Source organism: Mytilus californianus, unplaced genomic scaffold (assembly GCF_021869535.1).
Source record: "Mytilus californianus isolate M0D057914Y unplaced genomic scaffold, xbMytCali1.0.p SCAF_4, whole genome shotgun sequence".
NCBI lineage: Eukaryota > Metazoa > Mollusca > Bivalvia > Mytilida > Mytilidae > Mytilus > Mytilus californianus.
In genome coordinates this window covers 11,546,151-11,562,757 of record NW_026262690.1, presented here as the reverse complement: position 1 = coordinate 11,562,757, position 16,607 = coordinate 11,546,151, and the positions used below count along the sequence as shown (strand labels likewise).

Here is a 16,607-nt window from a genome sequence, read left to right as displayed (position 1 = left end):
AGAATCGATAGATATATCAAACGCCTTTAAAAGAATCGAAAGATATATTAAACGCCTTTAAAAGAATCGATAGATATATTAAACGCCTTTTAATGAATCGATAGATATATCAAAAGCCTTTTATGGAATCGATAGATATATTAAACGCCTGTAAAGAATCGATAGATATATTTAACGCCTTTACAAGAATTGATAGATATGTTAAACGCCTTTAATAAGAGTCGATAGCTATAATAAACGCCCTTAAAAGAATCGATAGATATATTAAACGCCTTTTTATGGAACCGCTTGTTACTAGTATATTCAACGCTTTTTATGGAGACGATATAAAGTGAGTAACGAAATCAAAAAAAGGGAAAGAAAGCATATAATGAATGTGTCATGTTAATAAGACTACATTGAGGAAACCAGAGAAATACAATCTAATAGTTGAACGCATAAATAAGACAAAAAGAAGATCATTTGAATCGAACACTTAATTCAAACGGAACTAAGTATTCTAAGTTTAACAGTTTGGTTTATGTTTTAAGCGGAATATTTATGACTTTGTATCATAAGGAGTGAGAGAAAAAATATTTTTTTTTAACAAACGAAGAAACATGTTTTTCTTTTTAGACAGGATAACACGAAGGCAGAAAGATCTCCATAGAGAACATAAATTTGAAACAAACTGACTAATTACTATTTGGCGTTGATTAAAGGAGAATCTCTGATCGGATTTCACTCTGGTAAATTATATAAGCACCGAGAAGAAGATAAGTTTGGACGTTTATTTGAGACTGTGACATCAGATCGGACACCGAATTTAAAAACGTCGATCTGAGTCTGATTGTTATATAATTGTATGTATTTTTGTTTTAGAAAACTGCAAAGGTAATACATGTATAGGTTACATGCATGTATACAGACTGATATCAATATAACTTACTAAGTGATAGTTCTTACTTACATGCATTCTTTGGTTCAGGTCTAGCTCCACATTGGACAGACTGGAATGTTTTACATGGTAAACCAGTAGCATCCGCCAGTGATACCAGCTGAGGATAAGGACATTCCTGTCTATAGTTTCCTAATGGTGTGTTCTTTTGTCTACAGTCTATATACTGAGCACAATTATCTGGATGTGGCACAACAGCTGTCGGGTTTGCTTCGCAGTAGGGACCAGGGTTTACTTGAAAATGAAAATCAATATCTCAAGTAAGAGTCAATAGTAGTTTATAGATGTTCAAAGCTTGTAAATTATTTGTTTTATAAAAATGAGCAAAAATCTCATGGATCCGTGTATGGACTTTAAAAGGAGCGAGAACTGGTATATGGACTAGGTAAATGTTTCCCGCTCAGCAAGCATCACCCGCCATGAGAATGCAAATTTAAAAAAGGTATCATTAAAGGGAATAGGACAAAAATGATAAATCTAAAGTTTGGAATAAAAAGTCTATGCATTTATCATTTATCATATATGTAGGTCCATAAGCCCCGTTACAATACAAGAGAAGGAAATTAACTTTGGAAGTGAATTCCTAAATTGATTATACTTACAGGAATTATTTGTCAAAGTACAAAGGACAAGCTTGTTACACAAATAGCTGGTATCGTTATGGACTTAGTGTAACAGTATTATTATTCACAAGCTAGACTCTACACCAATGCATGAGTGTTGTGTTACATTGATAAATGGTACTTACAGGGGTTAAGTGTTACTGTACATGAACCACTGGTAACATCAAAGTTTGGAGCAGTGGGTGGACATTGTGTTACACTGATGGTACGTTCATCTTTACATTGCATGAAATATTCTGGTTTATTTGGTACAGCTTGGGGTCCATCACGTTTACCGACACAGTTGGGGTTATCTAATTCACATGGACGGCAGTTTCCAGCGGGAACACATATCTTCTGTTTCTGATAATCACCTTCATTAATTGAAACGAACAATGTAGTTTTATTTCTGTGCCTCACAGATGTACATGAATAGATAATGAGATAAATTAATTATTAAAAATTTCTTTCAAAAATATTCACGCTAAACTTTCAAATGCAAAAGGCACTTAAAAGTTTTCACCATTCCCCAACGCAATAAATCAATTACAAGGTAACAGTTTTTTTTTAATTATGTTTTGACTCTGTTTTAAATAATCAGTGTTTTATTCTTATAATAACATACTTTATATAGTGTATTGACTATTAATATTACAACAAAGAAGTCAGATTTTAGACTCTACATACAAAGTCGGATATAAGTGTTTAAAAAAGGCATTGGAAATGTTACGGAGCAGTCACTTAAATCTGGTACTAGTTTTCAAAACTACGCATTCTAATGAGATTGCCTTATTGTAGAGTTTTGTTTTTGGCTTTAACTGACAGCAGTGAAATTAAATTAATTCAATTATTATATTGTGAAAAATGCCGAATTCAATGTATTTAAATTGAAATGCTTGTAACCAGAAATTTGATAAAGTTTTTTGATTTTGGTCTCATTAGACATTTAACCTTTATGTTACGTTTATGAAGTATAGTGAAAGCTACTATAACTTAGAATTGAATTTTTGTCCCGGATTTTTTCTATATTTGCACTTTAAACTGTCAAAGCTTTCGGTATGCTTTCTCTGCGGTTATATCTTATAGACTTAAATGAAACTTGACACATTAAATCTGACTCCAATCAGGAAAATACATTTAGAGTAACATAATGTATCTATTGTTAAAAAGTGTATGGGACTTTCCATATTTAGTCTTATTGCGAGAGCTTTATAAACTGTTGGATATACATTCTATGATGAGGTTGTATAGAACTATTGATATTTAACCTCTAAGAAGTTTTGATGAAATGTTATATACTTACATGGGGCTTTAGGTTCTGGTCTGTTTCCACATTTGACCTCTCTATAAGGTTTACATGAGTTGTTAAAGCTATCAAATAGCTGTGGATACGCACATTCCTCCTGATAGTTGCCTAACAGTGTATTCCTATTCCTACAGTCTACATATCGGGCACAACTTTCCGGATGTAGCATTATAGCTGTAGGGTTATTCTCACAAAATGTTACAGGATCAGCTGCAATACATTGATTAATATATATCATCAAGTGCATATCCAAGATATTTTCAATATTGGGCTTCATAATATGCCTAATATATATCTTACTCCAAACATATCTTTTGTTCAACTAAATAATCTATACAGTCGAAACTACATCGTAACTGCATGAAAAGACATTAACTAAAATTGTTTTAAAAGTATGCTCAAATAAGAATAGCAAATATAGTAAGTATTTGTTGAGTATATAATTTCTAAATACTGTAAACCAACTTATTTTCGGGGACAATCCCTCCTTTCCGATTTCGTGGCAATTTATGTTCGCAATATTCTAAGATTGTTAATGTGTTTTGGTTTTTTTTTAGTATGACTACATGTAATACATTTTATTTCAAATGAAATAGAGTACATAAAGCTGACATAAATCATTTAATGATATCAAAAAGACTATCGGAAAACTTTTGAAGAATAAAATTCTGATCTAGGTAAATGTATTATGAAATAAAGGTCAGTTATACCCCTACTTAGGATGAACAAATACAATGTAACACATCCTTACATACAGCAATATTATGGCAACTAACAACATACTTGAAAACTAAACTCCAACTAAAAATTTGGCTTGACAAATGAAAAATAAATGCTAGTCAGTTACACCAACTTTTTGTGAAGATCTGTATTTTTTTTATTTTTTTTTTGTAACTCTATCCTCTCGCTTAAGATACGGTTTTGATTCAATAAGATTCTTTTAAAATAAAGTCAAACAACACTCAATAATGTTTGCATGAGTTGTATGATGGTAAATACTTCCTTGTAATGTACGCGACAGAAGCGATCGGAGTAATTTTTTTATGGGAGGTTGTTATACTTCTAAAAACACACCCTTACTTTATGTACTATTACGATATTTCATATTTTCGAACCGAATATTGCCTTAAATCCTCAAACTGAAAAACAATTATTCTATTTCCCTTCGCCTTACTTAAGCAGCTTGTTCAGCATTGTTTATTTAACCGTTTAATCAGCTTTTTGTTGTTGCATTGATTGAAAGCACACACACACATACACACATTTATATACCGGGTATATATATTATATAAATTTGCAGATCTAACATCGATGGGCTAAATTTGAGACGAATCATATATATATATATATATAAAATTTTAAAGCAGTCAACTACAAATATTTTGAAACATGATTAAGTTATTTACTTTCTGTATTGTTATAAGTATCATCCTTGTTTTGATGCATGCAAAGCGTGAAATGTTCATTCTAAAAGAGCTAGTTTTTGCTTTATTTTTTAAAAGTTTTTAGAATTAAGAATTCAGTTCACATTGATAACTTTAGCAATCAAACCATTTTGCTTTATATTCCTTTGTATTCATTATGGTGTAGACGTTCAACAATGAAAAGCAAACAACACATTGCAAAGCTACAACATTCAAAAAAGGATTTGAAATTTCATGCAGTAGATTGCAAAGCCACAACGTCTATGCACATGCTATTGGCTACTAAAATGTTTATTTTATGTTGAGTATACTTTCTAAAAGCAAATGCATTGCAGTTTTGCTCATATACAGATGCGCCAGCGCCTATGAATGTCATCACATACAAACGTGCACCACACGTAAAGCTGATATTGCACCGCAAATACCAATATTTGTCTCTTACATGGGGCATATCCTTCTAAACAAACTCCATTTACAGTATCGAATACCTCTGCAGGACAAACTACAATTCTAGATGGTTTTCTGTCCACACAGTACATATAAATAAACATTTCTTTCATCTGGTGCCATCCATCTGGCAAATTAGAACAAAAGCTCACAGACTTTGTACATCTACCTAATGATTCGTCAAATGTATACCTTTCGCATTTCCTTACTTTCACAACTTCCTGATTAGTGCAAGTCATGTAGTGAATGTCACTTCCGGGTAAGGCAAATCTGCCATCTTGTTTTCCACGACATGCTGATGGAAGACATTTTCCCTCTAAGAAATCGAATACACCTGGATTACAAGTATTCTTCCCAGCAAACGCCCCCTTTACACAGCTATAATATGTTGTGCCATCATTATGTCCATAATTTCCATCAGGCAATCTATCGCAGGAAAATTCAGGCTTAATACATTTAGATTCTCTCGAATCAAAAATAGCTGGACTACAATCGCCAACACTGGTTTGTCTACCATTTGTACAGACTATGTATTGGAATATATTAGGTGTTGGGTATTTACCATCTGACAATCCACTGCATTTAGATTTTTGCTGCTGTGAACACTGCTTGGAATTTGCATCAAATAATAAAGGTTCACAGCTTCCAAATTCAACAACATTCTGATTGAAACAAAGTACATAGTTTGATTCTGAACCTAGCATAGACTGTTTCCCGTTAGGTAGGCCTTCACATGAATTAACAGCCGTCTCGCATCCTTTTGTTGATGGATTGAAGTTATAAGGGGCGCAGCTAACAGTAGTAAAGAACCTCCCCTGCTTACAAACGGCGTATTCCATTTTATTGTCCGCAATAGCGATGTTTCCCGCCATTACACCTGCGCATATGTTCAATGTGTCAACACATGGAACGCAGTTTCTGTTATTGACATCACATCTCTGGTTTCCAAGGAAACCGCCTGCGGATTAATACCAGGTTTATGTAAAATATATGACAATTTGAAATAGCAAGAAATATAAGTTCTACATTAGGAGCTCATTCATTAATCGAGGAATTAATGCTACAAAACTTGATTAAGTTTCATTCTATGATTTAATAAATGATGGTTTATTAGTAATTATAGAAAATAAGATATAAAAAGTAAGTTAGCACTAAATTGGTTAATATAAAAAAGTCCCAATACGTAAAACACCAATTGGAATAAATGGGAGTCTATATGGTATGTTCGATTATAACTTGTGTTGTCCAATTAATTATTCAAAATTAAAAAAATCTTGAAAAGTTCGAATGGTTTAAGAAGAAAGCATAACAAAATTAAAAGAACTTAATTTAACAATAATACAAATAAAATCATATTCAAACAAATTAACAGCAGAAATAGATAACCAATGTAAATAATGAAAAAAGATAACAGATTTATAGAAATCTTCTGCAAAATTAAATTTAGTGATATATGAAAACTATGCCACTTACAAGGATCTTTAGGTTCATATCGCCATTGACAGTCAGCTTCCACTGGAGGAACACACCGAAGGAGGTCAATATTAAACAGTGTAGGGTAAGTACACTCCCTCTGGTATTTTCCAAATACCGGGTCAGATTCGATAGCACTGCAGTCATAGTATCGAGCACAATTTGCAATGTGTGGGAATTTGATGTTTGGTTTATCTTGGCAAAATACCTGAACAGAATCTGGAACAAAAAAAATACTATTATGACGAATGATGGCATTTTAAGGTAAATGCAATAAATGCTTGATACATGTAGATATTTCAACTTTATAACAGCATAGGAGTAACAGACAATCCAGATAATACAAGATGTTAGGATTTGACAAAACACAGGGGTAATTTTGAGAACTCAATGATAAAAAGGCATTAATAAAGATATGGACTCTATTTTAATCTTTTTTAATAATCGTTAAATGCACACATGTACAACAAAAACCAGCATTCAAAATTTTCCTAGTAAAAGCACAATTTGAGCATTTTAAAATTTACTCACATGGATCTAAATCTGTCGTACAATACTTCTTCGTAGGGTCATAGACTCCATATTTACATATTCCAACAGAGAGTGTCCTGTTACGAAGGCAGGTCATATAGAATGGAGTAAGTTCTCTTCCGGGAAAAGTATTGTTTCCATCTGGCATACCAACACAAGATGGCGACCGTTCTTCGCATGGTATTGCACACGATTCTCCTACACAAGAATTACGTGTGGTAACATAATCACCTGAAACATAATGGAGCATATTAAAAATAACTGTAATTGAAAGACTTATTTTATTGAAATTATTTATATACATTTTGTCTTACGTACATGTAATTTTAGGATTGCATGCTATCTTCAAAATGAATAATTGCCCGTATCGTATTCAGTTTACAACCAAGTATCTGAAACCAACACTTATATAAATTGACCAAACGGAAAAGCAAATAGTGCCTTGTCGATAAAGATTTTTCGTAAACCATTTGCTGTGTAACTCACAACTAAATCAAAAAAATATGTAAAGATGTAAAAAGTCTCATTTTGCGTATTCAAAAACCGTGATTATAAAAAACATTATTTTATGAAGGAGTCCGTCGGAATTAAACAGCATGAAGATTAGTTATCATACTCACATGGAGACATTGCTTCATATCTCCTGCCACATGTTACTGCAGGGAAATCGTTACAGTATCCTAAAGTTGTGTCAAACAGTTGTGGGTACGGACATTCCGCTTGGAATGAATTAAGTCCTTGAAATGTGATTCTTTGACTACAGTTGTAGTACCTTGCACAGTTGTCTGGGTCTTGTTGAATGGCCAATGGATTTCCCGCGCAAGGCCCGGATCCTATTGGAGGAATGACTGGACCAATTGCAGGTCTGGTAGGGGTAGGTGGTCGAAAAGGAGGCTCGACAGGTGGTTGAGTAGGAGGTCGTACAGGAGGTCGTACTGGAGGTCGGACTGGTGGTTGGACTGGTGGTTGGAATGGTGGTTGAACTGGTGGTTGAACTGGAGGTTGAAATGGTGGCTGAACTGGAGGTCTTACAGGTTGAAATGGTTTAACTGGTTCCAGTGGAATTGTTCCAGTGCCTGTATCAGGTCTCCCAGCTATTAATTTGTATAATGAAATTGTAAATGTTAAAAATTTCCATACAATAATATTTCAGTGTTTTACTTAACGTTTATTCATTTATTATTTATCTTTTTAATCTTTTAAAAACTGTTAATCAAAAGTGTTTTATGTTTTAGTCAACTTGAGCAAATCTTAAGATCTATTGAACAATATATATGCGTTGAGCATTCCTGATGAAGGTAAATCCAGAGAAGCGCTTTTGACGGAAAAAAAATATATAAAGTGTTTTTTTTTTATTAATTTATAGACATATGTACAAGTGTAAAATTTGACATTTACGATTTATGTATGAAATGAAACCTACGGTTAGCCAATCCACTTCCAGTTGTAGAACACCCTCTGAGATTTTGTGAGAACAATTCTCCTGCATTACACGTCCTTGTTTCTACTGTGCGATCCATACGACAGACAAGGTATCTATTGTCATATCCAGGAAATGGATTTTGACCATCCGAAAGACCTACACAGGACGGTATAACCCCATCACTACATCGCGGACAATTTCTTCCGAAACAACTGTTTTGTCCATATTCACCTAGAGAGATAATGCAAGCATCATTAAAATCTTATAACGATTTATCAAGTATTTTATACACACAGATAACCAGTACCAAGTTACCAAATTTGTTTAGAAATAAGTGCCTGTAGTTCAGTGGTTGTCGTTGGTTCATGTCTGTCATATATTTGTTTTTCGTAAGTTGTTTTGTTATAAATTATGCCATTAGTTTTCTCAATTGAATTGTTTTATATTTTTCTTGCCTGGGCCTTTTATAGCTGACTATACGGCGTGGGTTTTAACTCATTGTTGAAGTCCGTATGGTTGCCTATAATTGCTTAAATCAATCTTATTTGAACTTTGGTGGATAGTTCTCTAATTGGCAGTCATACCACATCTCCTTATTTTTATATTTCTATTCAATATCTGTCTATGCTTAATAATAATGTGAATGTTCGTAAACGTTGAGATTTGTTTCTTATCAGTGTACAAATGAAAAATGCTAATCGTTTGCATCTTATTTTTGTAATACGTTATGATCACCAATTTGCGAAGACATATCTTGTACATCAGTCTGTTTTTGTTACTTAAAACAACTGAATTTCATGTACCATTTACTTTCTACATGTTCTATATACAAATGATAATTATAGGTATATTATCTTGCTACCACAGAAGTGAAGTGCATTCTATTTGAAAAACTGCTTCATTGTTTTGCTTTTTGCTTTATTTCCTTTTACCAAACTGAACCCTGGCATACATTTTCCTTTTACAAAAAAAAGATAAAAGCGTATTGCTAGTTTTTAGAACTTTACTGGATAGTAAATAGGGAAACACACTTTATGTTTTTCCCTTAAAAAATGTAAGAACAATAATTTTCTTTATATCATACCAATGCGTATTCATTTTTATTGGGTTCACTTTCGCTTCTTACGTCAGACACTTTTTTATAAGGAATAAAAGTGATACTTTAGTTGGTACTATCACTGAAATAAAGAATCGATGGAGAAACTTACATGGTGACAATGGTTCAATTTTAGATCCACACTGGACGTCTGCAAAGTCTATACACCTTTGATAACGTTCGGAATACAGAAGTGGGTAGCGACATTCTCCTTCGTATTTGTTAAAGTTCTCACGTGGTCTTGTCAGCTTGCAGTCATAGTAACGAGAACAGATGCGTGGATGTGCAATCTTGGCATCGACACTGGATGCGCAGTAGACGTCTAGTGCCACTGGAAAAAATGGTATGAAAGGTTCATTGAAAACCAATTGACACCTGCTGAATTAATTTCTACACACAATTAGTTTCGTATATGTCTAAAAATGCGTATATTTTGTAAATTTGAAGACGAAAATCTGTGCATTGTCCTTGAATACATATTTTCAAGCTTTTGTTCGAATGTTTGCTTTTCAAAATACTAATAATATACCCAACAATGTGTATATATTAGCTCTTAACATAGATTTAAATCTTCGTTGTCTTTTTGTATAACGGTTTGATAAATGTACATCATAATAACGAACAAAAATGCTGCACTTAGACTTTTTAATTTCAAGGATATTTTTCCTAATACTTGTGGCTAGATGTCAATGTACGTGGACATAAAAAAAGAGACGACATTGAAACTCATAAGTCGAAAATAAACTGACAACGCCATGGCTAAAAAAGGAAAAGACAAACAGACAAACAACAGTACACAAAACTTAACATGTTAAACCAAAGACTGAGCATCACGAACTCACCAAAAACTGGGTGATCTCAGGTGCTCCGGACGGGTAAGCAGATCCTGCTCCACATGTGGCACCCGTCATGTTGCTTATATTAGTACAAACCCGGTGATAAGTCTAATTTGGTACGTCACATTCGGGGAAAAGGGGACGGGATTGTAGTTACGACAATTGGAACATATCCGTTGTCATCTGTGAAACGGATACTCCATAAAAGAGAGGCAAAAGATACCAAAGGGACAATCAAACTAACAAATCGAAAATAAACTGACAACGCCATGGCTAAAAAGAAAAACAAGCAACAGTACTTAAAATCACAACATAGAAAACCAAAGACTGAGTAACACGAACCCCACCAAAAACTCGGGATGATCTCAGGTACGTGCTTCGGAAGTGCAAGTAGATCCTGCTCCACATGTGGCACCTGTCATGTAGCTCATGTTAGTACAAATCATAACGGTCAACCAACTCGTGATGGCGTCCGTAAAATTTACGAAGGGATGATTTCAACTTCACCACTTGAAACTCTTGATTTAATAGACATCATAGTCCTTACAACATATATACATATGCATGAAATTACGAGGATATTTCCCCTCTTTCCATTTTGATCGTAACTGATAGAAATGGGTGTTTACTCAAGAAATAATACGTGTTTCTGTACTCTTTTATCGTTTATTTTCTGCACCTCAAAATTTACATAACATACTTTTCACTCTTCGATTAAAATCAACGCTCCGCTACTTACTTGGGTCTAGGTCGAGTGTACATTTTCCTTGGATAGGATCAAATAACTTATTGTCTGTGCATGTTTTTATGGCATTAGTTTTATTATTGAAGCATACAAGGAAATATTCTGTAAGCAGACGTCCAGGATATGCCTTTGCTCCATTTGGATGTCCCTCGCATCCTTCTTGTTTTGACTCGCATGGTGGACAGTTAGGTCCTCTGCACTGACTCAGTTTGTAATCGCCTATAATTATTGACCACAGTGGATAGATAAGTACATCATTAATCAATATATTTTACCTGATCGGTATAACTTTAACAACAATGGCGCATCATACCTTTCTATATAGATATTTATAAATTGTTTGATATGTAACGTTATACAAAAAAATGTTATTTGGCATGGCGAAATACATTTAACATGCTTAAACGGAAAACAACTGACCTGGTCGTTCAAGAAATACAATTTTCATGCATATGCTGACAAATGAATTTACAGAAACAAACGCAAGCTTTGATTTAGTCTGTCTGTACAAAATGCATGTAAAGCTTTCTCAATGTACAAAACATTGCTATCGTTTATTAGTCTGAATCAGAAAACATTTCTAAAAAGAAAATAAACGTATTTAAATCATATTAGATTTCCTATTTCATTTGACGTATAGTCTCCATATATATTATCTACAATTAAATATAGTTACTATATTAGTTATTAAGTATACTAACATGGAGTTACCGGTCTGTATCTTTCTTCACACTCTACATACTTATAGTCATCACATGTTAAAGTATCCGTATTGAAAAGCTGAGGGTATGGACATTCCTTCAAGTATGGCATTCTCTTATTACCAAAATCACTACAGTCATAATATCTTGCACAGTTTTTGTCGTGGACTAACTTAGCTCTGGGATACTGAGGGCAATATGTGTCAACGACATCTGAAATATTAGTAAGATATGGTGTAAGCTGTTGGTTTTCAAAAATAGGATCAACGTCTAACAGCCCACGTCGAGAAGTTAGACTATACAAGTGAAAAAAATGTCTTGCAAGTACCTACCATGTATTTCTAGTCTACAACTGGTAATTATATATCACCTACTGTGCCAAAACTATCAAAGATACCAAGCTTGTAATTTGGTACTCAGACACGTGTTTGTCTTCATAAGACTCGTCAGTGGCGCTTAAATAAAAACAGTAGGGAAGTAAAATCAAATATAAAGTTTAACCGCTTTGAAAAACCAAAAATTCAGAAGTAAGGCTAAGATCATTTATGTCTGGGGGTAAAAATACATTGTTTTTGATCATTCAACCTTTTATAGACAGGTTAATTGCAAAACATAGAAGATTTTTTTTCGGAATGGAGATGATTTTTTCCGAAGTTTTCCCACTGATTTATTTAGCATTAGGTTTTGTGCATGCTGTAATGTTTCTAATGTATTTCAAAAGTGGAATGTGTGTATTGAGTCATCGTTGTGTTTTTAAAAAATGGCTATTTAACTTTGGCTTTTTAAATGATTGTCATAAAAGTGAGTAAGTAAACACATTAAAATCACTTTTTACCACAAAACTCAGATCAAGTTCGAATTTTGTTGGTGTCACTTTTACCGTTCTCGAGTTATGCCTCTTTATAACGTTTTATGCCAAGCGGGGGCAACATCTGTGTCCCATAGACACATTCTCCATTTTTTTTTACTTTTCTTTACAAAATACAAACAATGGCTATCGTATTTAAATGTTCGATTCTATGCTAGATTTAAAGGTTAAGCTATAAATTTCATATTTTTATATAGAATCTGGTATTTTTAATTTAGTACATTTGTATTTCTCCATTTGAATTTTTTTTTTTAAATCAAATATAACTTGGATTGTAAAAACCAAAAATTTAAGATAAAAACCAAAAGGGCAGTCAAAAACCTAATCGAAAGACAGACAACAATATGCCAAAAGCAGAAAAAAAAACAAACAAATACCTTTACAGATAGCAGAGGTTAATATAATAAAGCTACTTGTTTTTTCAGTTGTCAATCTAATATATACATGTTTTGAATTTTATGAATAATAATTCATAACACAATGTAACAAAGTTAACAAAATAACAGAGTAAATCCAAGAAAACAAATACAAGCACTATTTACAAGCTAACTGCAAAGGAATTGGATATATTTCTAATTTTGTTATTTTCCACATTGCTACGTGCTACTATTTTGTCACCTTGAAAGGATAAAATTCTATTTTATTTTTATTTTGTAACTTATAACTTTAATCACTACTTGATATAACTTCAATGTAGTAATTGTTTTATTTTTGCTAGGAAATTCTAAAATACGTCATATAACAGAAATAATGTGATTAAATATTTTAATAGAAACTACCTCTACTGAATAACAAGATTTCCCGTTTGAACTAGGCAAACTACATTTTGTTAAACTCGATTTACTTACATCTTCCGTAATCTATATTGATATTCAAGAATACCTAAATCATAAACTCATTTAGAGAACTCAAACACTTACAAATAAATGACGGAAAACAAACATAAATATACGAATGTACCTGTATATTTCTTTAATCAGATTGTTGTTGTTATTATTTTGAATATAGTCATGATAAAAAACCAATGTGGAAATACAATTAAAAGACTTTTTATTATTTCATAACTGAAGGATGGATACACGATAAACATTATCGATACACAATATTTGAACATGTAGCAGTTATCGGGTGTCCCTGTTTGACATATGCTGTAAATATAACAATAAAATTTAAAAGCTGTGGTCAGATTCCCATTGAGACGACTATCCCTCAAGAATCAAAGAGCTGTGGTGAGATTCTCATTGAGACGACTATCCCTCAAAAATCAAAGAGTTGTGGTGAGATTCCCATTGAGACGACTATCCCTCAAGAATCAAAGGGCTGTGGTGAGATTCTCATTGAGACAACTATCACTCAAAAATCATAGGGCTGTGGTGTGATTCTCATTGAGACATCTCTCCCTCAAAAATCAAAGAGCTGTGGTGAGATTCTCATTGAGACGACTATCCCTCAAAAACCAAAGAGCTGTGGTGAGATTCCCATTGAGACGACTATCCCTCAAAAATCAAAGAGCTGTGGTGGGATTCCCATTGAGAGGACTATCCCTCAAAAATCAAAGAGCTGTGGTGAGATTCTCATTGAGACGACTATCCCTCAAAAATCAAAGAGCTGTGGTGAGATTCTCATTGAGACTACTATTCCTCAAGAATAAAAGGGCTGTGGTGAAATTCTCATTGAGACGACTATCCCCCAAAATCAAAGAACTGTGGTGATTTTATCATTCAGACGACTATCCCTCAAAAATCAAAGGGGTGTGGTGTTGTTCTCATTGAGACGACTATCCCTCAAGAATCAAAGGGCTGTATTGTGATTCCCATTGAGACGACTATCCCTAAAGAATCAAAGGGCTGCAGTGTGATTCCCATTGTGACGACTATCCATCAAGAATCAAAGGACTGTGGTGTGATTCTCATTGAGACGACTATCCCTCAAGAATTAAAGTGCAATGATGTAATAACCTGCACGTCATCGTAAGGTTTCAATAAAAGCAACAACCATTCCATATAGTAAGCTGTATAAAGGGTTTCAGCATGAAAAAAAACATTTACTTACATCTTCCGTAATCTATATTGATATTCAAGAATACCTAAATCATAAACTCATTTAGAAAATCAAAGAGCTGTGGTGAGATTCTCATTGAGACGACTGTCCCTCAAAAATCAAAGAGCTGTGGTGAGATTCTCATTGTGACGACTATCCCTCAAAAATCAAAGAGCTGTGGTGAGATTCTCATTGAGACGACTATCCCTCAAAAATCAAAGAGCTATGGTGAAATTCTCATTGAGACGACTATCCCTCAAAAATCAAAGAGCTGTGGTGAGATTCCTATTGAGAGGACTATCCCTCAAAAATCAAAGAGCTGTGGTGAGATTCTCATTGAGAGGACTATCCCTCAAAAATCAAAGAGCTGTGGTGAAATTCTCATTGAGACGACTATCCCTCAAAAATCAAAGAGCTGTGGTGAGATTCTCATTAAGACGACTATCCCTCAAGAATCAAAGGGATGTGGTGAGATTCTCATTGAGACAACTATCACTCAAAAATCATAGGGCTGTGGTGTGATTCTCATTGAGACGACTATCCCTCAAAAATCAAAGGGCTGTGGTGTGATTCTCATTGAGACGACAATATCTCAAGAATCAAAGGGATGTTGTGAGATTCTCATTGAGACGACTATCCCTCAAAAATCAAAGGGCTGGGGTGAGATTCTCATTGAGACGACTATCCCTCAAGAAATCAAAGGGCTGTGGTGAGATTCTCATTGAGACGACTTTCCCTCAAAAATCAAAGAGCTGTTCTGAGATTCTTATTGAGTCGACTATCCATCAAGAATCAAAGAGCTGTGGTGAGATTCTTATTGAGACGACTATCCCTCAAAAATCAAAGTGCTGTGGGGAGATTATCATTGAGACGACTATCCCTCAAAAATCAAAGGGGTGTGGTGTGGTTCTCATTGAGACGACTATCCCTCAAGAATCAAAGGGCTGTATTGTGATTCCCATTGAGACGACTATCCCTAAAGAATCAAAGGGCTGCAGTGTGATTCCCATTGTGACGACTATCCATCAAGAATCAAAGGACTGTGGTGTGATTCTCATTGAGACGACTATCCCTCAAGAATTAAAGTGCAATGATGTAATAACCTGCACGTCATCGTAAGGTTTCAATAAAAGCAACAACCATTCCCTATAGTAAGCTGTATAAAGGGTTTCAGCATGAAAAAAAAAACATTTACTTACATCTTCCGTAATCTATATTGATATTAAAGAATACCTAAATCATAAACTCATTTAGAGAACTCAAACACTTACAAATAAATGACGGAAAACAAACATAAATATACGAATGTACCTGTATATTTCTTTAATCAGATTGTTGTTGTTATTATTTTGAATATAGTCATGATAAAAAACCAATGTGGAAATACAATTAAAAGACTTTTTATTATTTCATAACTGAAGGATGGATACACGATAAACATTATCGATACACAATATTTGAACATGTAGCAGTTATCGGGTGTCCCTGTTTGACATATGCTGTAAATATAACAATAAAATTTAAAAGCTGTGGTCAGATTCCCATTTAGACGACTATATCTCAAAAATCAAAGAGCTGTGGTGAGATTCTCATTGAGACGACTATCCCTCAAAAATCAAAGAGCTGTGGTGAGATTCTCATTGAGACGACTATCCCTCAAGAATCAAAGAGCTGTGGTGAGATTCTCATTGAGACGACTATCACTCAAAAATTATAGGGCTGTGGTGTGATTCTCATTGAGACAACTATCACTCAAAAATCATAGGGCTGTGGTGAGATTCTCATTGAGACGACTATCCCTAAAAATCAAAGGGCTGTGGTGTGATTCTCATTGAGACGACTATCCCTCAAGAATCAAAGGGCTGTGGTGAGATTCTCATTGAGACGACTATCCCTAAAAAATCAAAGGGTTTTGGTGAGATTCTCATTGAGACGACTATCCCTCAAGAATCAAAGGGCTGTGGTGGGATTCTCATTGAGACGACTTTCCTTCAAAAATCAAAGAGCTGTTGTGAGATTCTTATTGAGTCGACTATCCCTCAAGAATCAAAGGGCTGTGGTGAGATTCTCATTGAGACGACTATCCCTCAAAAATCAAAGGGCTGTGGTGAGATTATCATTGAGACGACCTTCCCTCAAAAATCAAAGGGCTGTGGTGAGATTCTCATTGAGACGACT

General features: G+C 34.1%; 1 protein-coding gene across 1 annotated transcript in view; it reads right to left on the bottom strand.

Annotated features, from left to right (window-relative positions):
- Positions 1 to 16,607, bottom strand: part of LOC127737465 (uncharacterized) — a 48,044-nt gene that overhangs the window by 16,917 nt on the left and 14,520 nt on the right. Inside the window, exons 3-13 of the mRNA XM_052248176.1 lie at positions 11,522 to 11,734; positions 10,815 to 11,039; positions 9,352 to 9,570; positions 8,144 to 8,374; positions 7,341 to 7,814; positions 6,721 to 6,951; positions 6,190 to 6,408; positions 4,712 to 5,674; positions 2,843 to 3,055; positions 1,686 to 1,913; positions 950 to 1,171 (exon numbers count right to left, since the gene is read on the bottom strand). Of these exons, the coding sequence (XP_052104136.1) occupies positions 950 to 1,171; positions 1,686 to 1,913; positions 2,843 to 3,055; positions 4,712 to 5,674; positions 6,190 to 6,408; positions 6,721 to 6,951; positions 7,341 to 7,814; positions 8,144 to 8,374; positions 9,352 to 9,570; positions 10,815 to 11,039; positions 11,522 to 11,734 (3,438 nt within the window). The remainder of the gene's footprint in view (positions 1 to 949; positions 1,172 to 1,685; positions 1,914 to 2,842; positions 3,056 to 4,711; positions 5,675 to 6,189; positions 6,409 to 6,720; positions 6,952 to 7,340; positions 7,815 to 8,143; positions 8,375 to 9,351; positions 9,571 to 10,814; positions 11,040 to 11,521; positions 11,735 to 16,607) is intronic.